The sequence below is a fragment of the Galeopterus variegatus genome, unplaced genomic scaffold, assembly GCF_000696425.1.
Source record: "Galeopterus variegatus unplaced genomic scaffold, G_variegatus-3.0.2 Scaffold3526, whole genome shotgun sequence".
In the NCBI taxonomy this organism is placed as follows: Eukaryota; Metazoa; Chordata; class Mammalia; order Dermoptera; family Cynocephalidae; genus Galeopterus; species Galeopterus variegatus.
In genome coordinates this window covers 174,037-198,369 of record NW_007729637.1, presented here as the reverse complement: position 1 = coordinate 198,369, position 24,333 = coordinate 174,037, and the positions used below count along the sequence as shown (strand labels likewise).

General features: G+C 38.1%; 1 protein-coding gene across 1 annotated transcript in view; it reads left to right on the top strand.

Annotated features, from left to right (window-relative positions):
- Positions 1-4,800: 4,800 nt before the first annotated feature.
- Positions 4,801-24,333, top strand: part of LOC103600974 (protein FAM13A-like) — a gene marked incomplete at its 5' end in the record, with an annotated part of 191,672 nt that continues 172,139 nt past the window's right edge. Inside the window, 2 exons of the mRNA XM_008585339.1 lie at positions 4,801-5,415; positions 5,898-6,051. Coding sequence (XP_008583561.1) covers positions 4,801-5,415; positions 5,898-6,051 — 769 coding nt within the window. The remainder of the gene's footprint in view (positions 5,416-5,897; positions 6,052-24,333) is intronic.

Sequence of the window (24,333 nt, the reverse complement as noted above, 5' to 3'; positions counted from 1 at the left end):
ATGTCTTTCCATCAGTTTGTGTCCACTTTAATTTCTTTCACTAGTATTTTATAGTTCTTGTTGTAGAGATCTTTTGCTTCCTTTGTTAAATCAATACATAGGTGTTTTATATTTTCTGTGTCTATTGTAAGTGGGCTTGCTTTCTTGATCTCTTTTTCTGCTAGTTCATTATTGAAATATTAAAATGCTACTGATTTGGGGGTGTTGATTTTGTATCCTGAAACTTTACTGAAATTGTTAAACAGCTTTAAGAGTTTTTTGGCAAAGTCTTTAGGTTTTTCAAACTTGAATAGGCCAATAACAATAAAGGAGATTGAAGATGTTATCAAAAAGCTCCCAACAAAGAAAAGCCCAGGACCAGATGGATTCACAGCAGAATTTTACCAAACATTCAAAGAGGAAATGACACCGATTCTTTACAAACTATTCCAAAAGATTGAAACAGAAGCAAAGCTTCCAAACACATTCTACGAAGCAAACATCATCCTGATACCAAAACCAGGTAAAGATATAACCAAGAAAGAAAACTACAGGCCAATATCCTTGATGAATATAGATGCAAAAATCCTCAATAAAATATTAGCAAACAGAATACAACAGCACATATGTAAGATCATTCACCACAATCAAGTGGGATTCATCCCAGGGAAGCAAGGTTGATTCAACATACGCAAATCAATAAATGTGATACAACATCTTAATAAAATCAAACAAAAGGACCATATGATCATCTCTATTGATGCCAAAAAAGCATTAGATAAGATCCGACACTCATTCATGACAAAGACCCTTTATAAATTAGGTATAGACGGAAAATATCTCAACATAATTAAAGCCATATACAATAAACCCACGGCCAATATCATCCTGAATGGGGAAAAACTAAAAGCTTTTCCTTTAAGAACAGGAACCAGACAAGGATGCCCACTCTCACAGATCTACCATACGATCCAGCTATCCCACTACTGGGAATATACCCAAAGGAATGGAAATCATCAAGTCGAAGATTTCCACATTTGTAAAATAAAGTTACTAGAAGTTAAAAAAAAAAAAAAAGTCTTTAGGTTTTTCTATTCATAGGATCATGTCATCTGCAAACAGGGACAGTTTGACTTTGTCCTTTCCAATCTGGATGCCCTTTATTTTTTTCTCTTGCCTGATTGCTATGGCAAGTAGTTCCAGTACTATGTTAAATAGGAGCACTGATAGTGGGCATCCTTGTCTTGTTCCTGTTCTTAAGGGTGATATTGGTGGCAAATTTGTTGTACATGGCTCTTCTCATGTTGAGATGCTCTCCTTCTATACCTAATTTGCTGAGAGTTTTTATCGTGAAAGGATATAGAATTTTGTCAAATGCTTTTCTGCATCTATTGAGATAGACATATGGTTTTGTTGATGTGACGTATCACATTTATTGACTTGCATATTTTGAACCATCTTTGCATCCCTGGGATAAATACCACTGGATCATAGTGTATAATTTTTTTGATGTGTTGCTGTATTCTATTTGCCAATATTTTGTTGAGAATTTTTGCATCTATGTTCATCAGAGATATTGGCTTATGGTTTTCTGGGGGGTTTTGCATCTTTGTCTAGTTTTGACATCAGGGTGATGAGAACGAGTTTCGGAGAATGACCTCTGTTTCAATTTTTTGGAATACTTTGAAGAGAATTAGTACTACTTCCTCTTTAAAGGTTTGGTAGAATTTGGCAGTAAAGCCATCTGGTCCTGGGCTTTTCTTTGTTGGGATACTGCTGATTACTGCTTCAATTCTTGTTGCTTGTTATTGGTCTGTTCAGATTTTCTTTTCTTCTTGGTTCAGTCTTGGTAGTTTGTATGTGTCCAGAAATTTATCTGTTTCTTCTAGGTTTACAAATTTATTGATGTGTAATTGTTTGTATTAGTCTCCAATGATTCTTTGTATTTCTGTGGTATAAGTTGTAATTTCACCTCTTTCATTTCTTATTTTTCTAATTTGGGTCTTCTCTCTTCTTTTTTTAGTTAGATTACCTAGTGGTTTGTCTATTTTCATTATCTTCTAGAAAAACCAACTTTTTGTTTCATTGATCTTTTGTATCATTTTGGGGGTTTCTATTTCATTTAGTTCTGCTCTGATCTTAATTATTTCTTTCTGTCTACTAACTTTGGGATTGGATTATTCTTGCTTCTCTAGTTCTTTGAGGATTAGCATGAAGTTGTTTATTTGAAATCTTCTATTCTTTTAATGTAAGCATTTATAGCAATAAACTTCCCTCTAGTATTGCTTTTGCTGCCCACAGATTTTGGTATGATGTGTCTTTATTTTCATTAGTTTTAAGAAATTTTTTGGGCTTGCCCATGGCTCACTTGGGAAGTATGGTGCTGATAACACCAAGGCCACGGGTTCGGATCCCTATATAGGGATGGCCAGTTAGCTCACTTGGGAGAGTGTGGTGCTGACAACACCAGGTAAAGGGCTAAGATCCCCTTACTGGTCATCTTTTAAAAAATAAAATAAAATATTTTTTAAAGGAAATTTTTTGATTTCCTATTTATTTCTTCATAGACACATAGGTCATTCAGGAGCATGTTGTTTAATTTCCATGTGTTTGTATAGTTTCCAGAGTTTTGCTAATTATTGATTTCTAGTTTTAATCCATTGTGGTATGGGAAGATTCTTGAAATGATTTTAGTTTTAAAAAATTTGTTGAGACTTGATTTGTGACCTTACACGTGGTCTATCCTGGAGAATGTTCCATGTGCAGATGAGAAGAATGAATATCTGTAGTTGTTGGACGAAATGCTGTGTTCATATGTGCCAAGTCCAATTGGTCTAAAGTGTGGTTTAAATCCTGTGTTTCTCTTTTGATTTGTCACCGAGATGATCTGTACAATGCAGAGAGAAGAGTGTCTAGGTCCCCATATATTATTGTATTTGGGTCTTTCTCTTTCCTTAGGTCTAATAGTGTTTGTTTTATATACTGGGGTGCTCCGATGTTGGATGCGTACATATTTATGATTGTTATGTCTTCTTGCTGGATAGATCCCTTTATCATTATATAGTGGCCTGTTTTCTCTCTTTTTTATAGTTTTTGGCTTAAAGTCTATTTTAACTGCTATTAGAATATCTAGTCCTTCTCGTTTTTTATTTCTGTTTGTGTGGTATATCTTTGTCCATGCCTTCACTCTTAGTCTGTGTGTGTCTTTGCAGGTGAGTTGAGTTTCTTGTATACAACATATTGGGTCTACCTTTAAATCTAATTAGCCACTCTGACTTTTGAGTGGGGAATTTAATCCATTTACACTTAGGGTTTTTACTGAAAGGTATTGTCTCACTCTGGCATTTTATCAATTTTCATTTGGTGTTTTAAATGTCTTTTGTTTCTTTCTCTTTTATTGTTTGTCTTCAGTGTTTTTTGGGTTTTGGAGGTTGTAAGATACAGTTTCTTTCTCTTTCTCGTTTGCATGTGTGTTCTACCAGTGGGTTTTGTTCTTTCTTGTGTATTCATGGTAATGATTATTGTTTCTTAGATTCCAGATGCAGGACTCATTTGAGGATTTCTTGTAAGGTTGGTCATGTGTTAGTGAATTCTCAAAGTTTTTGTTTGTCTGGTAAATATACTATTTCTCCTTCATTTCTAAAGGATAGCCTTGGTTGGTATAGTATTCTTGGTTGGCAGTTTTTTTCTTTTAGTATTTTGTATATATCATCCCATTCTCTTCTGGCCTAATAGAGTGTCTGTTGAGTTGTCTTCTGTTAGTCTGATGGGGACACCTTTAGAGGTGACTTACCACTTTTCTCTTGCTGTTTTTAAGATTCTCTCTGTCTTTGAGTGTTGCCAGTTTGACTATAATGTGCCTCGGAGAGGACCTTTTTGGATTGAATCTGTTTGGGGATCTTTGAGCATCCTGAGTTTGAAGGTCCATGTCTCTTTATGTTTCATTGTTGCTATAAAATCATCTAAAAAGCACTCACATGAGCCCAGTGCTCCAGTCAATTGGGTGTACCACCCTTTTAACAGAAGCCTGATGTTACAGCAGAAGTTTTCCACTGTTGTTTCATTTAATATGTTTTCCATGCCTTTTCCTTTCTTCTCCCCTTCAGGAATACCCATGATTTGGTTGTTTGTACACTTGAGGTTGTCTGCTCTCTGTCTTTGATTTTTCTTCATTTTTTAAAATTCTTTTTTTCATTTTTTGTCTGCCTGTGTTATTTTGAAGAGACTGTCTTCAGGATCAGAAATTCTTTCTTCTGCTTCCTCTTACCTGCTGCTTAAGCACTCAGTTGTTGTTGTTGTTTTATTTCATTGAATGACTCCTTCAGTTCTATGAGCTTTGCTACATTCTTTTTTAAAATTTCCTCCTTCATATCCTGAATAGTACATTCAGCTCATTGCATCATCTAAGTGTGTCTTTTTGTACCTCCTTGAGTTTTCTTAAGATTTTAACTTGGAATACCTTTTCAGTCATTTCAAGGGTTTCCTGCTTTATGGGGTCTGGTACTTGAGCATTATTGTATTCCTTCGTTGGACTCATATTGTCTTGTTTTTTCATATTCTAGTATCTCTACTTTTTCTGGTCATCTGATACAGCAGTATTTTCTTCTGTTACTCTCCTTCCTAGAACTCTGTTGGTGATCTTCCTTGTATCAATGCACTTGAGTGGCTGGCAGTCCCCCTGCACAGTGGCAGTGACTGCTGCTGCTGCTCCTGTGATAGCAGGCCACCCTTGTGGTGGTGGTTGTGGGGGTAGCTTTGGTAGGCTGCCCGCATAGCAGTGGTGGCTCCAGCAGTGTTAGGCTGCTCAAACAATAATGGTAGCTGCCTGGCAGTGCCAGTGGTGGCAGCAACCGCAGTAGTGGCAGTTGCAGCAACCACACACTTGGCTGCTGTTTCCACAACAGCAGCCCACACAGCCACGGTGTCTGCAGTGGCAGTGGAGTTACCTGTGCCAGCAGCAGTAGTGTTGGCAGCTATAATTGCCTTCCTGGTGTCTGCTGTGTCCTTGGTGAGAGCAGGGTTACCTCATGGGGGTGGCAGTGGCACCAGTGGCTTCACCTGCCTCTGTCACATCTATGGTTTCCACAGGAACAGCGTGGTTAGCTCATGGGGGCAGCAGTGGCACCAGCAGCTGCAACTGCCTCCCTCACACCTGTGGTTTCCTTGGAGGTTTCCTTGGTGGCAACAGGGTTACTTCATAGCAGTGGCAGCAGCATCAGCAGCTGCAGATGTCTCCCTCGCACCTGCAGTGTCCTTGGTGGCAGTGGGGTTAACTTGCAGTGGTGGCTGTAGTTGCAGCTGCCTCCCTCATGCCTGTGGAGTCTGTACCTGTAGTGACGGGCCACCCGCAGTACTGCTGCTTTGCAGGGAGCTGCTCTGTGATGGGCAGTGGTTCTGGGACCAGGCAGTGGCTCCAGTAACTGTAGTTGCAGGGCAGTGGGCCCATTTCAATCTTCTTCTGCCAGAGGAACATGCCCTGGGCATCTCTATTCTGCCCTCTTCCCAGAAGTCCCCCAAGAAATCCTTAAATAAAGATTGTGTTGCTATTATTTGTGTGGTTGAATATTTCTGTTGTTATAATACTCATTGTTTTTCACTTTTACTTTTATATAAATGTTACCTTATATGTAATCCTTTAAAATATATTCAAAGCATTACTGGCATCAGCGTTAATCTATATCTTCTTCTTAAACAGTTTATACTTTTCTTATTCAGCATAAGCTTTTGATTCAGATCTTGGGAACTCACCAATGTCCCAGCAATGTCAAGCATATTACCATAGAGCTTGTTGAAAATCCCCTGCATCCTTATAAGAAGGACAGTCATTTAGGAGGTGTCAAAATATATGTCTGAGTGAGCTATGCTGGCATTTTTGTTTTTACTAAGTATTTGCTCAATTTTTTATTTCTTATTTCTAGTGTTCCATCTGGGCTTGAAGGCATGAAAGAACAAGATCTTTGCAACAAGATAATGGCTAAAATCCTAGAAAATTATAATACGCTGTTTGAAGTAGAGTGTACAGAAAATGATAATCAAAGATGTGAAAACCTGGCTAGGCTTATCATAGTAAAAGTAAGTAACTTTGTTACTTAATTTTCAGTATTGCTATAATTTTGGACGGAAGATTTTATTTACATTATTCTTTGTCATAAAAATTCCATATGGAGATACCTTTAAATTATTATTCGTATGTGTGTTGAGTTCTTATGAAATCTATTCCCTCTATTGAACGTTTATTAAATTGATATATATTCTTCTAAGATTCTCAAGTAATATTGATTTTATGTTTCATTGTTGCTATAAAATCATCTAAAAAGCACTCACATGAGCCCAGTGCTCCAGTCAATTGGGTGTACCACCCTTTTAACAGAAGCCTGATGTTACAGCAGCAGGATGTGTACACGTGGCTAGGTTCAGGAGTGCCAGCTTACTAACTGGATTGTGCATTCCTGAAGACAATATTACTACGTCTTTCTGCCTGTCTTATGTCTGGCATACTTTCAAGCTCAACCTCAGATTTTAAGTTCTATGTATGAGTTCTTGGTAACCATCATCAGTAAGGGAGTGTATTTTAAAGACCCATAAAGGAGTCTTTGACAATATTATCTATATCTTTTTATACACTGACTGATAATTTATAACATATCCTTTACACATTAAGTAAATGCCTGTAGGTCTCTAAAGGCATTTATACTCTTGTCAGAGTATAAACATCCAAACCAAATCCTCCAGATATGGGAAAAGAAGGAAGGTATCTGATTTCTTTCTTGTTTATATTGAGGTAAATCATGATGGAACTGATAGGAGAAATTTCCTCAGGAGGTTTTCTGAGTCTTATCAAATTTACAGACCACACCGTATTCTTGTTGACTCATATGGCAATGAATGATAATTGGCACTTGGTTTGGGCATTTGAAGTGGCGTTTTCATCTCCTTTTCCAGTTGAGACTATTTCTTTGAAGAAAGATGAAAAAGTAGTAGCTATCAAGTAGCACTCTATGAAAGCAGGAAAAGATGACCCCAACTAGCTTTTCTGAACTAGAGCTCATGCTGTTAGTGTAACAGACTCCCTATAAGGGATTGAGTGTATCTCTTGAGAACTGAGAGAATGCATTTTGCAGGCATCTTGCCAACCTGATAAAGAAAACTTTAAACTGAAATTTGAAGTAAGAGAAAAACAATGCTCAGATAAAATGATAAAATCAGATAATTGGAGTATGTCAAGTATAACTTAAGTTGAAGGTTACCCAGTAGCTGAAAAAAGGATCTCATTGATTCACAAGAGAAAAAAAGAAAAGAAAAACCCCACTTATTTCAGTTTTACTAAAGAAAAAATAAATTATTTTTGAAGTAGAAAAAAGTCTCCTTTAAGTTTGTTCCTTGGTGCCTATACTACTTTGTGAAGGATCCCTTTTTTAAATATTAAAAGATGATTGACCTTCTTTCAGCTATATCTTTGATAAACACTTAACACTAGTACGTTTTTTACTAAGGCTGATAAGATAATGTAAACCTAAAATATGATGGAAATAGGTAAATATGATCTCTTAGGCATGACAGACTTGTTGCAATATACCTAATTTCTGGAATATGCCAATGGGAGATTATATGCTATGCAAAGTAAAATAACACAGGTTGAGTTATGTGGGAAAATACACTACTTGGAAATCCTTGAGCTACTAGGTTTAAGGCTGGTAGAGAACATATCTTGTACTTGTGAGAGTACAAGGTAAGACACATAAACTGATAATACTGTGGGAGCCAAATACAGATATCTTAACTAGATGAAGATGATTGCTGCTTTCCTAATGCAAGTATCAGATCTGACCTAGAGGCAGATAAGTGCCATGACTGGAAACTACATGTCTACGCCCTGGAAGCACCATTCTGCTAAAGCAGAAGATTTGATGTTTTTTGTTTGTTTGTTTGTTTACTGATCTTGATGATAGTCTCATCTAGGCTGATACTCTCATCTAGGAGAAGGTAGAAAATGCAACAAAGTAATGTGCTTCTCTGGACTTAATTATAACCAATAAGGATGAAATAGACATTATGGAAATCATTTTAAAGGGGTGTGCCAATGCCATTTTAAAGTTCATAATAATAAAAGGAAGACTGGCCAGTTAGCTCAGTTGGTTAGAGCATAGTGTTATAACACCAAGGTCATGGGTTTGAATCCCTGTACCGGCCAGCCACAAAAAACACAACAAAAAATAATAAAAGAACATGCTAGCCACAGTTAGATATGTAAATCTAGGCATTGCTTAGAAAGCAGATTTTTTTAAATTCCAATGATCTTAGAAAAACATTAGATAGAAACCAAAAGGAAGCTGAATTTAAAAGGAATTTGGAGACTTACCACGAAATCACTAACAAACTGAAACAGAAGAAAAACGGAAGGGTAACTAAAGAAAACAGGCTATCTTTCTGTTCATTCTCTCACATGAGCTCAGCTTTTGCAAGTACGAGGGTACTTCAACGAGTTCATAGAAAAACTGAATTAAATGATATTATGAATTCTTTCACCAACTTTTTGAAGACCCCTCGTGCTGTGGATTGAATGTCCCCTGAAAACTCATTAAAGCTTAGTCCCCACCATAACTGTTAAGAGAGTGGGAAATCCTATTATGGTAATTGAAATGTGGGGCCTTGAAGAAGTGATTAGATTGTGAGGACGAGGGCCTTAAAAATGGATTGATCCATTCATGGAGTAATGGGCGTGGTTCTGATGGCTTTAAAAGGAGGGTAAGAAGCTTAGCTTTGTCTTGCTCAGCCATTCTTGCCAAATGCTACCTTGTGTCACTGTAGAACCACCACCAAGAACAAGGCCCTGGACTCTCGGCCTACAAAACTATAAGAAATAAATTCTGTTTCTTTATAAATTACTGAGTTTCAGGTGTTCTGTAATAAGTGACAGAAATGGACTAATATACCTCCCTTGTATACAAAGAGAGGAAATGGGCACAAAACAAGTGATAAATACACGAGAGTGACGGAGACATTTTATGATAAGCTGATAATAAGCTAAGTATCATGAAAAGTACTTAGATATATGGCTTTTAGGGGGAAAAGTATATATTGACATACCTGTGTATACCCTAGTTTGGGAAACAGAGTAATAAAGTGTTGAATGAAGTTTCTCATGATATCCTTGCATGAATATGTTTGGTTGTATTTGGACCTGGATGAGGAGTTTTGGTTAGAATAATGGAATGTGGGTTGGTATTAACTTCAGGGGAGGTCTCTACATTTGTTTGTGACATTTTCAGTATTTTAATCATTGACTTGAATGAGAGCATAATTAGCACATTTGTAAGTGAAAGAAGGCTGGAAGAATAGGACAGATTAGATGTGTGGATACACAGACTGACAAAGTAGTGTGTGTGTGTGTGTGTGTGTGTGTGTGTGTGCGCGCGCGTGTACAGCCATTTCCCTCTTCTTCCTTGCTAGAAAATAATAAAAACAATGACAAAACAGATTTATTTGGGCCTGTAGCAATGTGCTGAGATCAGATGGGCCTCTCCCACATCCCCAAGGGACGGATGAATCATAAATGATCTATAGTGCCACCCTCATTAGCCAATGATTGACTCAAAGGTCAGCTGAGACAAGCTGACTTTTTGGCCAAGAAGATACAAGTGTGCTGGGGCAGAGGGCCTCTGGGAAGATTTTTATCCCTGATTGCAAAAAAGGGAGAATGGTTTAAGAGATCAGAGTCGTGCTTGCCTCTGGGTGGGGTTGGGAATAGCCATAGTGGTGACTGACTAGGAAGGTGCCCAGGGGAACTCTCTGGGGTGATAAAAATGCTCTGTACCTTAATAGAGATGGGTTTATATTGGTGAAAACTCATCCCACTGTACACTTAAGACTTATGCATTTTGCTGTATGTAAATTATAAAAAACTTATTTTAAATTAAAAAATCAAATTAAAAAGAGAAAAAAGGACAGCAAGCCTGTGAGTCAAGATGTTCACCTTTCCCGTCCTGCTTTTGGATGTTTTTGTATGGAGCTATGATGCTTATAGCTGCCTCCACCATCTTTGGACCTTGATGACTGTGTCACTGACAACTGAGGTTGGCATAGGTAAAGGAGGAAAAAGCCTGGGCTCCTCATGTCATTGCTTATCTGCTGAACCAATCTCGAAAACACATGGACTTCTAAAACCTCTGGACTTTTAGTTGCACGAGTGAAATAAATGTCCTTGAGGTAGTAAACTACTGTTAGCGAAATATTCTGTTTCTTGCACCAAAAGCATCATATCTGGTACAATCAATATATAGTCACGTGTTGCTTAATGATGGAGATATGGTCTGAGAAATGCATCTGTAGGTGATTTTGTTGTATGAATATCATGGAGTATACTTACATAAACCCAGATGGTGTAGGGTACTACGTACACACCTACACCTACGTTATACAGCATAGCCTATTTGGTCCTATACGAGTAACGTGTTGTCCTATGACAGCTACGATGTCACTAGGTGATAGGAATTTTTCAGCTCCATTATAATCTTATGGGACCATTATCCTATATCCAGTCTGACACTGACCAGAACATCAGTATATGGTACATGACTGTAATTGGAAAGTCCTATTCATAGGTTTGTAAAAGGATTTGCACAAGTATTGCAAAGAGGTAAAAATTAATAATATTTAAATAGAAAATAATCCACGGATTTTAGCTAATTTGTAACACAGTAGGAGATGTCAGTGTGATGTGGTTGCCAAAAAAAAAAAATTCAGACACCCAGTGTGTGCTAAGAGTATCCAGAATAAAGAATATAATGGGGCCGGCCAGTTAGCTCAGTTGGTTAGAGCATGGTGCTGACAACACCAAGATCCAGGATTCAATCCCTGTACTGGCAAACTGCCCCCCAAAAAGAAAAATATATATATATATATATGACAGTCGCACTGTACTTAGTGTAGGTTAGGCAGTATTTGCAGTATTATGTTTCATCCTGAGTACTACATTCTGACTCCCCATTTACCCCTGGTTCTCATTTATTCTCACTAGATGTAAATTTGCCTGGATGACTGTCTTTTACTTCACTTACCATACTTCTAAATCATTCTCTAGCTCCAGCCTATCCTAAAAGCAGTAGAGCTATATTTCCCACTACCGATGAAAAGCCATGCTGGTGCCTCAAATTTATCACACCAAAAACCTCATCTCCAAAACTTGTTGATGTTATGTCCTCTCCAACCATAGTTTTCCAGTCCCTTGGCCTGCTATCTTAGCCCAGGCCACTATACTAGAATGTCATAGACTGGGTGACTTAAATGGCAAACATTTATTTCTCACACGTCAAGATCGAGGTGCTGGCAGATCCGGTGTCTGGTGAGAGCCCACCTCCTGACTTGCAGATGGCCATCTCTTGCTGTCCTCACATGGCAGAGAGCAGAAAGAAAGATCCTGTGTCTCCTCCATTTTTAATATGGGCCCTAATTCCTTAATCATGAGGGCCCCACCTTTATGACTTAATTTAACCCTGATTACCACCAAAAGGCTCCTCCTTCAAATATTATCACATTGGGCCTTAGGATTTTAAACACATGAATTTTGGGGTGGACATAGACTTTTAGTCCTTAATACCTGGCGAGCTAGAATCCTTAGTTTTATCCTTAACTCCTTTTTTTTTTTTTTTTAAGCCATTCCCAGTGGGATTCACATTCTGCCTTATACAGATCTCTTGAAATGAGTGTCTCTTGTCCATCCCACTACCACTGCTTTAGATTAGGCCCTTATCATAGTCCCACAATTTCAAAATGTTATCCCACCTCCAGGTTCACCCTCCTCGCATCTCCTTCCCACCTAAAAAAGCAGATCTGATCATATTTCTACTTTAAGTAAACAAACCTTTTGCTGCTGCTGTTGTTTTGCCTCCTGTCTCCTTTGCTGACAGTATGAAATTCACACTCATTATCTTGGAATTCAGGCTCTTCACTCTGTTCCCAGCCCAGACTTTACCCACTAAGTAATGAATGAATATTTAATGACTCTTGTTTCCTTCCTATTTCTCTTGCCTCCCTTCAGTCAACTTTGAGGGTTTTCCTTTCTCAGTCAGACTTAAACATTGCTATTTCCTAGGCTTATTCTCACGTCTTAAATCCATAGCTCTGCCTGGCAGACCACACATACATACATATCTAACTGCCTAGTAGTCACTTGAACCTGTGCGTTCCATGAATTGTCTCATCATCTTTCCTTGCTCATGAAGGTCTAATACTCCACTTGTATTCTGGGGCTTCATGAATGGCTCATCCATCCACACAATTGCTGTAGATTGATACCCATCAATCACTATTATGTTGAAATCTAATCCCTATGTGACGGTATTGGAGGTGGTGCCTGTGGGAGGTAATTAGATCATAAAAGTGGAGCTCTCGTGAATGGGATTGGTACCCTTATAAAAAGAGGCCAGAGAGTTAGCTTACTGTCTTCCTGCCATGTGAGGATACAACAAGGGCCTTTACCATAACCCAACCATGCTGGCGCCCTGATCTCTGACTTCCTGACTTGAGAAATAAGTTTTTGTTGCTTATCAGCCACCCAGGCTATGGTACTTTGTTACAGCAGCCCAAGTTGACTAAGTCACTAAACCCTATTAATTCTACTGCCTAAGTATTTCTTAAATTTCTTCCTTCTCCCCGAACGTCACTAGTGTTTCCTCATTGCCTCTCATTTAGGCAAGTTAATTTTACACCTGGCTTGCTTTCACAATTACCTGGTGACCTTAGTCTGTTTTGCGTTGCTATAACAGAAAACCACAAACTGGGTAATTTGTAATGGACAGAAATGTATTTGGCTCACAGTTCCAGAAGCTAGGAAGTCCAATATGAAGGGGCCAGCAGGTTTGGAGATTCTGATTCTAAGGAGGTGCCTCGAACACTGTGTCCTCTGGAGGGGAGGAATGCTTTGTCTACATGGCAGAAGGGCGAAGAGGCAAAAGGGGGCTAAACTTGCCCTTTATAATAGCATTATTCCACCTATAAAGATGGAGTCCGCATGGCCTAATCACTTCTTAATACTGTTAAAACGGCAATTAAATTTCAACATGAGTTTTGAAGGGGACAAACATTCAAACCATAGCATGGCTCCAGTCCTAAGTCAGAAACTCCTATTCAGCTCCCAAAACTGTATTTTAAAAGGCTCCCTTGGTGATTCTAATAATCAGCCAGATTTGGAAACTGATTAATGCTTGGGAGATGACTGCGATAGCCTCCTTACTGGTTTCCCTGACTCTAGTCTTCCCCTGGACTCCATTCTCCCTTTTCTGCTGCCTGAATTATTTCCTATTGTGCGAATATTAACATGTCATTGTCCACATCAAAATTTTTCAGTGATTTCTCCTGACCTATCCCTACAGTATAAAATCCAAAACCTAGCATGACAAGGCTTTTCATGATTTGAGCCAATCCTACCTATGTGTACTTCTTCTCACTACCCTCTCCCATACATTTGATGCACAAGCAGTGATTGATTGATGTTATTGTAGGAACCATGTCATGTCAGGCCTCATGCCTGTGAACATGCCATTTCCCGTGCTAGTCAAGCTGGTGAGCACAGTACCTGTCATTGAAAATTCCTTGAAGTCAATTCATTTTAGCTAAAATAACATCTGTGATCATAGATTGTACATACTATGAAATAAAAAATGTTTTAAAATTAATTGAATAAAATTGGAAACATGATAATTCATTCAGAACTTCATGACTGCCATATTTAAGAAAGATACTAAATACTTCTAGAGTCTTTAACATTTTTTAAAAGAACACTGATATTAGGGTTAAAAGGCATGTATATTTAACCTAGCTACTCAGCAATGTGACTGTGAGTAATTTATAATGTCTCTGTTAATCTTTTTTGTTAATCAGGAAAACCCTATTGATTTATTGTGAGATTCAAACCATTAATGCTTGTGAAAGTGTTTTCAAAGCCAGTAAAGTATTATAGAAATGTAACATACTAATTTTTTTCTCCTTATGTGAAGCGTAACTGATGAAACCACTGGCGTACTTTGAAACAATCTGGTCAAAGAGATGCTTCAGCAGATGAATAAGTTTTATTTTATTTTATTAGATCAATAAGTGTTAAGCATAGAGGAAAGCATTCTGGAATCAGACAGAATGATTAAAACTTCCAATTTATGTAACTCTGGGCAAACCACTTAATCTCTCCTTTAACCTTGGTTTCTTCGTCTGTAAAATAAGGAAAATAGCAGTAACAAATTTGCCATTTTTTGTTATGACTAATGAAATAATGATAGCAAGTTTTCAATACATTTTGGCTTTAAAGTAAAGAAATAATTAGTGTCACATGATATTGCCTTACTTCTCTTTATCTTAAAGGGAATAGAGCTTGATCATAGAAGAAAAACAGCAGAAAAACAAAGCTGCCAATCAGATGTATTACACTTGGCAGAAGTGTTACCACTTCTAGACATTTCTTACTATTAATTCAGTATTCTAGTTTTCTTAGTGTGATTAAATTAAGTATCCTTTTGCCTTTGGAAGGACAAGAATCTGATTACACCCTTAATGAACAGAAAGATGTGATTTTAATATTAAATGTGTTGATCAAGATTTGCTTTACGGAAAATGAATCATAATTCTATATTCATAAGAAAAAATTTTAAGTAATTTTGGTTTTTCACAGTAGATTTTTCCATTTCAGTTTGATTTATCTGAAATCTTTAATCTTAGCTCCATAAGGTAGCTGTTATTAATTGCATTTTATAGGGGAGAATTCTGAGGACTTCAGAGGTTAAATCACTCGCACCCATTCAAATATTAAGTGTTAGGACACGTATTTGAAGCCAAGTTTTCTGGATTCAATGTGTGTTGCTGTTGTGCTTCCTTTCATTCTGCCTATAACAAGATAACGCAAGGCCCAATGTTATTAACGCTATAAAAAATTGCCAAGACCATGGAAGTAAGAAAGATAAATATATAAAAAAGTAAAAACAATCTACTTTTTTAAGTAGACCACAGTGAGATATCACCTCATGCCTGTTAAAATGGCTGTCATCAAAAAACCAAAATAGAATGAGTATTAGAGATGATGTGAGATAAGGGCGTCCTTGTGCACTGTTGGTGGTCATGTAAAACAGTGCAGCTGCTGTGGAAAACAGTATGGAGGCTCCTCAAAACATTACGATGAGAACTACCATATGACCCAACAATTCCATTGCTGGATATTTAGTCAAGAGAATTGATATCAGGATCTCAAAGAGATATTTGTATTTCCGTGTTCACTACAGCATTATTCACAGTAACCAAGATGTGAAAACTATGTAAATGCCCATTGATGGATGAACAAATAAAATATAAACATACAGTGGAATATTATTCAGCCTAAAAAAAGAAGGAAATTTAGCCATGTGCTATAACATGAGTGAACCTTGAGGATGTCGTGCTAAGTGAAGCCAGTCACAGAGGGACAAGTAGTGCATGAGTCCACTTATATGAGGTATCTAAAATAGACTGATGGAAGCGCACAGTAGAATGGTGGTTGCCAGAGGCCTTGGGGAGGAGGAGATGGGGAGTTGCTGTTCAGTGGGTATAAAGTTTCAGTTATGCAAGGTGAATGAGTTCTAGAGATTTGCTCTACAACATCATGCCTATAGTTAACAGTACTGTATTGTATACTTAAAAATTTAAGCGGGTAGATCTCATGTTAAATGTTCTTACCACAATAAAAAAAACAAACTAAAAAACTTAAATAGAGTTTAACTAGAGAGTTAAAACATAGGAATGGAGAACAATTAAAAGCTTTAGGAACAGGATGGATTTAATTGAAGCTGTACTTTAGGTTTTTTTTCATTTTATCCATTTGGTGCAAGCAGGAAGTTGGTGTGATTCTCCTTGAAGCTCTTTTTGTCATAGGCTGGAAAAGGGTGTGGCCTGATGTCTGCTTCTGTTCATCTGACTCTAGCCAGTAGCTGCAACATTGATCATGACTTCTTCATCAGCCTCACTTCAAGACAGACTTCCTCTTCTAAGAAGCCAGGGCGAAGATAAGGATTTTAGTTTATCTACATGACTCCTCCATCAACTCTACTTTCCCTGCCATTTCTTGAGAGTGAATCTAGGTCTCTACAGGGTTTTTCCAGATTCTGCAATGGTTTGACCATGTTCACCAGATCTATTTACTCCAATGAAAGGAATTTTGTATCGACCTCAGCACTGTGACATTTGGAGAAATCTGTTGTCTCCTGAGACTATGTGTTGTGTCTTGGCATTCTGGTCTGCATCTTGATGAATCTGGCAAATAGTCTTCACAGTTGGTGGTCTACAGTTATGGCCATTTCTTGCTTCACTTAAGATGGAGCTTTCTTTTCTCTTTCGTTATTATTTTTTTTTGTAGGTTTCAAGGAAGGAGTATAAGTAGAAATGCTTTTTTTTTCCCAAACTGGAAGGTCAAGGCTGTATTCCTGAATACCTAGGTTAGGAGAAGCACATCTTTTAAATAAGTGTCTAACAGCCATGGTTTAATTTCTTCAGCTGCAGAATGATTCTAGATTTTCTCTTCAGAAGGTGATCTAAATCAAAACTTTAGTGAAGCTTTTCCCTCTTGTTCACTCCGGAATTAACTTAATCACCCAGATATTTACATATACAAAATTCAGTGGCAAAAGTATGGTGGAAATAATGAACCATAGGCTCTAAGCTGAATTTATTAAATCCAAGTAATTATTGGGTGCCTAGTATGAGCAAATCATTGTTCTAGGCACAGAGAATATAGCAGTGAACAATGGACAAAAATCACCACTGTTATGAATCTTATACTCTAATGGGGATACAATAGACAACAGACAATAAAAAATTTTAAAATATGCATTATGTCAGATGGTGAAATGTTCTATGGAGAAAAGTAAAGCAGGGAAGGGCAGAAGTAGAACTGGTGAGATAGGGGAGTGACATTTGCCTGTTTAAATAGGAGGGTCAAAATGCTTCATTGAAAAAGGGACATTTGAGCAGAGACTTGAAGGGATTAAAGGAGTAAGAAATGAAGACACTTAAAGAAGAACATTCCAGACAGGGAGAAGAGCAGTACAGATCCCTTGAGATGGGAGTACCTGGTCCATTTGATGAGCAGAGTTGAGAATCCAGTATGGTTGGATTACAGTGAACAAGGGGGAAAGTAAAAAGAAATAAGTCACAGATGCAACAAGGAACCAGATCATGTCCACTCTTATAGGTCATTGTAAGGACTTCGACTTTTACTCTGAGTGAAGCCATTAGACAGTATTGAACAGAAGAGTCCCATGATCTGACTCCTATATAAAAATGATCTCTTTGACTGCTAGGCTGTTGAGAAGAATACACAGAAGCAGGGAGACGCATTGGAAACGGAGTTTATCCTAACAGTGCTGGTGAGAAACAGTGGGGCTTGGACCAGGTGATGGTAGTGAAGATGGGGGGAAGAGCTGAGGGTAAGTTAGGATATGCAAGAGCAACTCAATAGGAGGTTCTAGAGACCCCAGTTAGGTTAAAGAATGCTTAAGGTGGGAGTAGATGAGCAAGCAAGCTAGAAAAATAAGAGCCGTGAACAGTGAGTGGGTGGTTTGCATTAGTGATTTTGGAACTAGAGCAATTTGGAGTGATCATAAGGTTTAGGTTGTGTTTAAGAGAATGAGTGACTGAAGTGGAAGAGGAGAGAGGATCATAGGAAAGGAGAGGATTAGGGGATAGGAAATACAGATTTTGATGGTTCATCTTTATTGACCTTGAGGATGGCAGATACTGAGGTGGACAGAAAGGCTGTGAGCCTGGTCTGCCTAGTTGTCCACTTAGTATGTAAATAACCTGTGTGTATATATATATATACATTTAATAAGGCTCTTGTAGAGCCTCATATGCCATAAAAGAATGTGATGAATATGTTCTTAAATATCTATCTAGAAGTATCTGAATGAGTATTACCCTATTCCAAATAAACTTCTTGTGAGACTATCTTTATTAGACAGCATAGCTATTGCTCATTATATCTTTGGGAATTTTGAAATTGTCTTCAGAACATATGTCATTTATTTTCCATATTTTTCTGTATATCATTGGACTGGGAGATCTTTGTATTTTAACGCTTTATTTGAGCTACGGCAGATCACTAAGTTGGAAAGTGGTGATTATATATTATCTTTTGGGTATAAAATCTAAATCTGACTGTAAAATAATTATGCTGATTTTCTTGCATTGTTCATAAGCAAGCTATGAAAACCGTTATTTAAAAATGCTCTGAGCAAAAGCGAAATATTAGAACGGTCTTCCATAGTGATTAGTTTGAAGGACCTGCTCACTTATTAATACATGTTATGGCAAGTTTGATTACAAGGTTCAATCTTATTCATATAATTAAAGTCACTTACCACATAAACTGATATACAAAATTCCTAAACCATTTCCCATGTCTTTTTAATGCTCAAAAACATTGTACGTGTCTCCATTTTCATTTAGGGCCACAGCATAAGAACAATTAACTTCAACAAACGTTTGCTTTTTTTCATATTTACTGTAAAGCCGCTCTGTGTAAAGCTCTGGACTAAGTGCAGGGAAGCTTTAGAAAATAAATACAACATGTCCCTGTCCCTAGGGAAGCTTATAGTCTACAAACAAACAAAATCAGTACAGTAACAGAGGGGCAAAAGGGAGAAGGGGCTTTATGCCAGACATTGTGTTATGCTCTTCTGTACATCTTATCTCATTTTCTTCTCACAGTAGCCCAGTGAAGTGGAATTAAATCTAAGGGTTCCTGGAAATCTAAGGGTTCAAGCTCACACAGCATTAAATGACAAAGCTGGATTTTGAACTTAAGAAAGTATTGATTAAAGGCCAAATAGAAAAATAACCAAAATCTTGGAGTTTTAAATTGGACAGACAGTGCCGTGAGTGTTTATACATTTATTCATTCAGTAAGTATGTATTGTAGCAACCTAGCCATCAGGGAAGTCCCTGAACTCTGTTCTTCTGACTCTAGTTCATGTATGTTTTCGCTACTCCTAACCTCTTCCATAGCCCCTCAAGAATACTCCAAATCTGGGGGCAGCATGGGAGTTGTAATAAGCAATAAAAGACCTTTGGGTTTTTTGTTGTTTGCTTGTTTTTAATTTGGTTGCATTGTCTCTTCCTTTTGTGTAAGTAAACTCAGTGACAATGACTAACTTGTACCCATCAAAATCTGTATGTTATAATTTGAGCCCCTGTGAACTCAGAGGTAGCACTAAATTAGAATTCATTTGCCCATTTCTTCAGATCAAATCCTTATTTGGATAGTGAGTTATGACTTTTAGATAGGTTCTGAGTTTGAAGGTTAAAAAATATTAAATGATGGTTAGGAAAAGCAAAGATAAAGTAGCATGATAGAATGTTGTTTGCTTGAGTGACTCAAATGGGCGCTTTCTAGTAGTGGAAACTGATTAGATTAACAAGAAGTATAAAGCATTAAGTAATAAAAGTAGTATTAAAAGTTACTGCTTAGCTTGGAGTGCTTTTATGGCTCCAAGTTTTAGATCATAGTCATATATTTACAATTCAGATTGCTGTCAATTTCTTTTCCCCAACGTTTTGTTTTAGAATGATTACAGTTAGCACTCGAAAGTCACGTCTACCCAGGAATCATTGCAGTAGATTAGGTTTATCTGCCAGGTGTTAAATTCCTTCTTTCCTATTATGAGGAATATTTAACAGAAGACAAACTAAATTGCTTTGCTTATGAAAAAACCATTATGCTATTTAACCTTTAAACTGTTTACAGTGAGATGGCAATACTTTGGAAGTGACAGCTGAGAAGTTGCCTACTTTAAATCATTATACTATGTGTGTTTGGCAAATAGGAGATGCTCAGTAAATGGCAAGCAAATACTTGCAGATTTTCAAAGATTACTTGTATTTGCTATAGAACTTAATTTCTTTTATTTTCTTCAGTTCATAACTTCAGGGGTAGAAGTTATACTTCTGTAGGCCAGAAACGCCTTGAAATGAACATCCTTCCAGAGATATCCCTTAGCCAGTGACTGAGGAATGTGGGCGTGAAATTTTTCAGCTCCTTTACTTCTTGACTGGAATAATTCTGGGGTATGTGTTTTATCCTGTTTCTCAGAGCTCTCTCATAAGTTTAAGCTTCAGAACCACTGTCATAGCTTACTAATGACACCCCTGATTGGCTACCTTCCTCCCTCTATTACCACTCTGATATGGATTGAATTGTGTCCTCCAAGTTTTATGTATTAGAAGCTTGATCCCCACTGTGACTGTTAAGAGAGTGGGAAATCCTATTATGGTGCTTGAAAGATGGGACCTTGAAGAGATGAGTGGATTGTGAGGACTGCACCCTCATGAATGGATTGATCCATTCTTGGAATAATGGGAGTGGTTCTAGTGGCTTTCAAAGGAGAGTCTGTCTCTGCTCTGTCACTTTTGTCATGTGATGCCCTGCATTGCTGAAGAGTCACTTCACCAGATGTGTTCCCTGGACTTTGGACTTCCAAGCCTCTGAAACTGTAAGCAATAAATTTCGTTTTCTTATGAATTACCCAGTTCCATGTATTTTGTTATAAGCATGAGAAACAGACTAATACACACCCCATTTCTCTACTGAACCACCCAAACAAACGACTTGCCCTCAATCCTTGTGACAAGGTCTGCCTCTGGTTGGGTCAGTGTTGATCCAAACTAAGACAATCTTAAATTTTACTGCCTCTGTAAAGCCCCTCTCTGTCTTCTAGGTGCAGTTAATTCCCGTCTTCTTTGTTGTCTTATGGCACTTTCTTTCTGCTTTTGTTAGAACAAGTCTCACATTCTGCCTTGGATGAATTTGTTTTTTCTCTTATGTTGCATTATACGTTCTTTTTTTTTTTTTCCTTTTTGTCTTTTTTCGTGTCCGGCAACGGATCGCAACCCTCAGTGTCGCGCCTGTACCGGACCGGAACCGGCAACGGGATCGCAACCCTCGGTGTTGCGCCCGCACCTCGCTCAGCCAGTGAGCGGGAACCGGTCTGTATGTGGGATCCGAACCCTCGGCGGGAGTGCCACCACACTCCCAAGCCGCGCACTGTAGCAGTGCGCCACCGGGCCGGCCCGCATTATACGTTCTTTAAGGGTAAGAAAAATATCTCAAATTTACTTACTGGCTTTTCTCTAAATGTTGTAGAGCAACTCATACATTCTTTTGTCTTTCAAAACATTTATTCTAGTTCTTTATTTTTACTCAAGATTTCCACTAAATTGCACCATATTTGTCTAAATGAAAGTTAGACTCAAATTTCCTTCAGGAAAGTAATAGTAACTATTCTGTGCATTAATTATTGTTCAGATTTCTAGTACACACAATAAAAGTTTGCTTAACTTTTACCTAATTTGCCAGATTGACCGATTCTGTACATTCTCTTTTAAGACATACTGACTGCTCTTCATGGCAGCTTTGAATACTTGTGACTAATAGGCTACTCTCTTATATACCTGGTCATTACTAGTTTTACTGTATGCTAACCAAGAGTCAATCGTGTTTGTCCCAAATACGTTTTTGCCAGTTAATGTTTTTTATGATACTTATATAATTTAAACAAATGCAATATGAATGCAACAATATAGCTTTTTCTAGGAAGATGGCATCAGAGGGGGCCGGCCCGGTGGCGCACTGGATAGTGCGCTGCTTGGGAAGCGCGGCAGCGCTCCCGCCGAGGGTTCGGATCCCACATACAGACCGGTTCCCGCTCACTGGCTGAGCAAGGCACAGGAGCAACACCGAGGGTTGCGATCCCGTTGCCGGTCCCGGTCTGGTACGGGGGCGACACTGAGGGTTGTGATCCGTTGCCGGACAAGGAAAAAGACAAAAAGACAAAAAAAAAAAAAAGATGGCATCAGAGCAATTAATGCATACTTCTGTAATAGACCCTGAGATCTTGGTGACTTAAAGTTTATTGCTCACTCCCTTGGGTCCAATAGGTTGCATGGCTCTCCCCCATCTTATATCAGCCACCCTCCACGTTCACCTCAGCGGGGAAAGAGGAGAATGAGAATAATGTGGAATATTTTTATGGCCAGACCTGGACGTGGCTTGTAACACTTTTGCACACATTCCATTGAGCAGACTTGGTCATATGGCCCCTAACCTAACTAGAAGGGAGGCTGGAAACATAGTCTTTCTGGTGCCCAGAGGGAGAGCATGAGGAAATGGTATGGTGTGTGCAAAGTGTTCTCTGTGCTACAAAAGCTCAGTGGAACACTTTGGAAAGACTCAATAATACTTAAAGACTTTGTATTTTCGCTGTACACAGGTGATGCATTATGATTGTGGTTTATATAAGAAAGGTGTAGAATTCCAAGCTCTTGGCCATTCCCAAACAAAGGCTCACATCGGAAGACTAGGGGATAAATGAACATTTGAGAGTTTTAAAGTAAAAAAAGTTTTGTGTGTGTTGTTATTTTCTGCTTTAGTTTACTTTTGGGGTTACCTAACTTGCAAGAAACAAAAGAAGAATTCTTCTAGACAGGCAGTATGGGGGGGGGGGGCGGTTCTGGAGACAGACTGCTGCCTGGCTTCAGATTCCACTGCTGCCATTTATATCCTCTGTACCTCAGTTTCCTTATATAGAAATTGGGCTAGTAAAAGCACTATCTCGTAGGGTTATTGTAAGGATCAAGTGATTGTATGTGTAATTAGTGGTTAGAAGAATGCCATGCACATAGTAAATACTATATAAGTGATAGCCAGCCAGCATTGTTGTTATTTGATTATCAACGTCATCATTACTGTAAGATTTAAATCCACAGTTTTCTACACTGTAAGAGAAACTTAAATAAATATTTGTATAACTTAAAGTACTTTGGATGAAAAAGAAAAACCAACTCTGGCTAAAATTAGACTGAAGAAAACAAAAAAGAATAAAGGAATTTCTTGGAAGAACATGGGATAGTTCAGAGAATAAAAAGCAAAGCTGACAAACCAGACTTTCCAGAGGTCATTAACCAGGGCTACTGCTGGGCTCTGGGCGACAGGTAGTGAGAGGACAGTCTCTTCAAGGAACTCCCACTGAGACAAATTGGCTTCAGCTGTTCTCAATTCCTGAGTCTTCACATTTCTGATAGAAGTTATGGAGAATGAGTATCTGATTAACACTTGTAAGTTCTCGGAAGACATGCCCAGTTGTTGGTCAGAGATATACTTGGATTGAAACACTGTATCCAATAGGAGAAGGGAGGTTTCCTAAAACTAAATCTTCCTCCAAAAAGAGTGTATGCTGGACATGCAAAAACATTAGTTGTCCACTTTGGTGCTAAAAAGAGAATAAAAAGATTGACAAGTTCTTTAAGTGTCTAAGGTCAAGGATAGGGACTGGAAAAAGCGCATAAGTAACAAGCACAAGCAACAAGTGATCCAGGTTATAATGTATATGTGGAGTAGATAAGACAAGAAGAGTGAGTTGAAGGGCTTTGAATGGCATGAATATGAATTTAAATTTGACCTGGTAGGCAGACATAATTAAAAGTTTTCAAGAAAGGAGTGACTTGAATTGGACTCATAAACTAGAAATATTTATGTGTAGGATAAACTGAAGGAGAAGAGAAGAGTCAGATGAGGTTGTTTTTGATTCATCAGTCTATTCAGGTATCCAACAAGCTTTTAATACCTACTACATTCCCAGGCAATGTTCCATAAGCTGGAAAAATAGTGAATTAAAAAAATATAATCTCTGCCCTCGTGGAGTTTACCTTTTAGGAGGGGGCACAAGACAATAAACAAGGAAATCATTATGTAATTTGATGATAAATTTTGTGAAAAAAATTAAACATGATAAGGACTTGAAATTAATAGTAGATGGGGGAGAGAAGAGATACTATTTTACTTAGAGAAATGACGGAGCAAGCTATACAGACTTCTGGAGCAAGAGTACTTATTCCAAGCAAAAGGAACAAGTGCAAAGGCTGTGAGTCAGGTACTTGCTAGCTTGCTTGTGACAGTAGATCATTATTTGTATTAGTCAGTTTTTGTTAATTATAACAAAATACCTGAAACTGGGTGATTTATAAAGAAAACGCAATATATTTCTTACAGTTTCTGAGGCTGGGAAGTTTAAAGTCTAGGGAACACATCTGGTGGTGGCAACAGTGACCTAGGGGTCTCACATTGCAAGATGGTGGGTGGAAGCAGAGAGAGCAGAGAACAACCTCCTTATTAACTCTCCTTTTAAAACCCTCAGAAGCTCGCCCCTGACCACCATTATTAATCCATTCATTATGGCATGGTCCTACAATCTAGTCACTTCTTCAAGGCCCTACCTTTCAATTACCATGATAGAATTTCCCACCCTCAGCAGTTACAGTAGGGATTAAACCTCAATGGGGGGGGGGGGG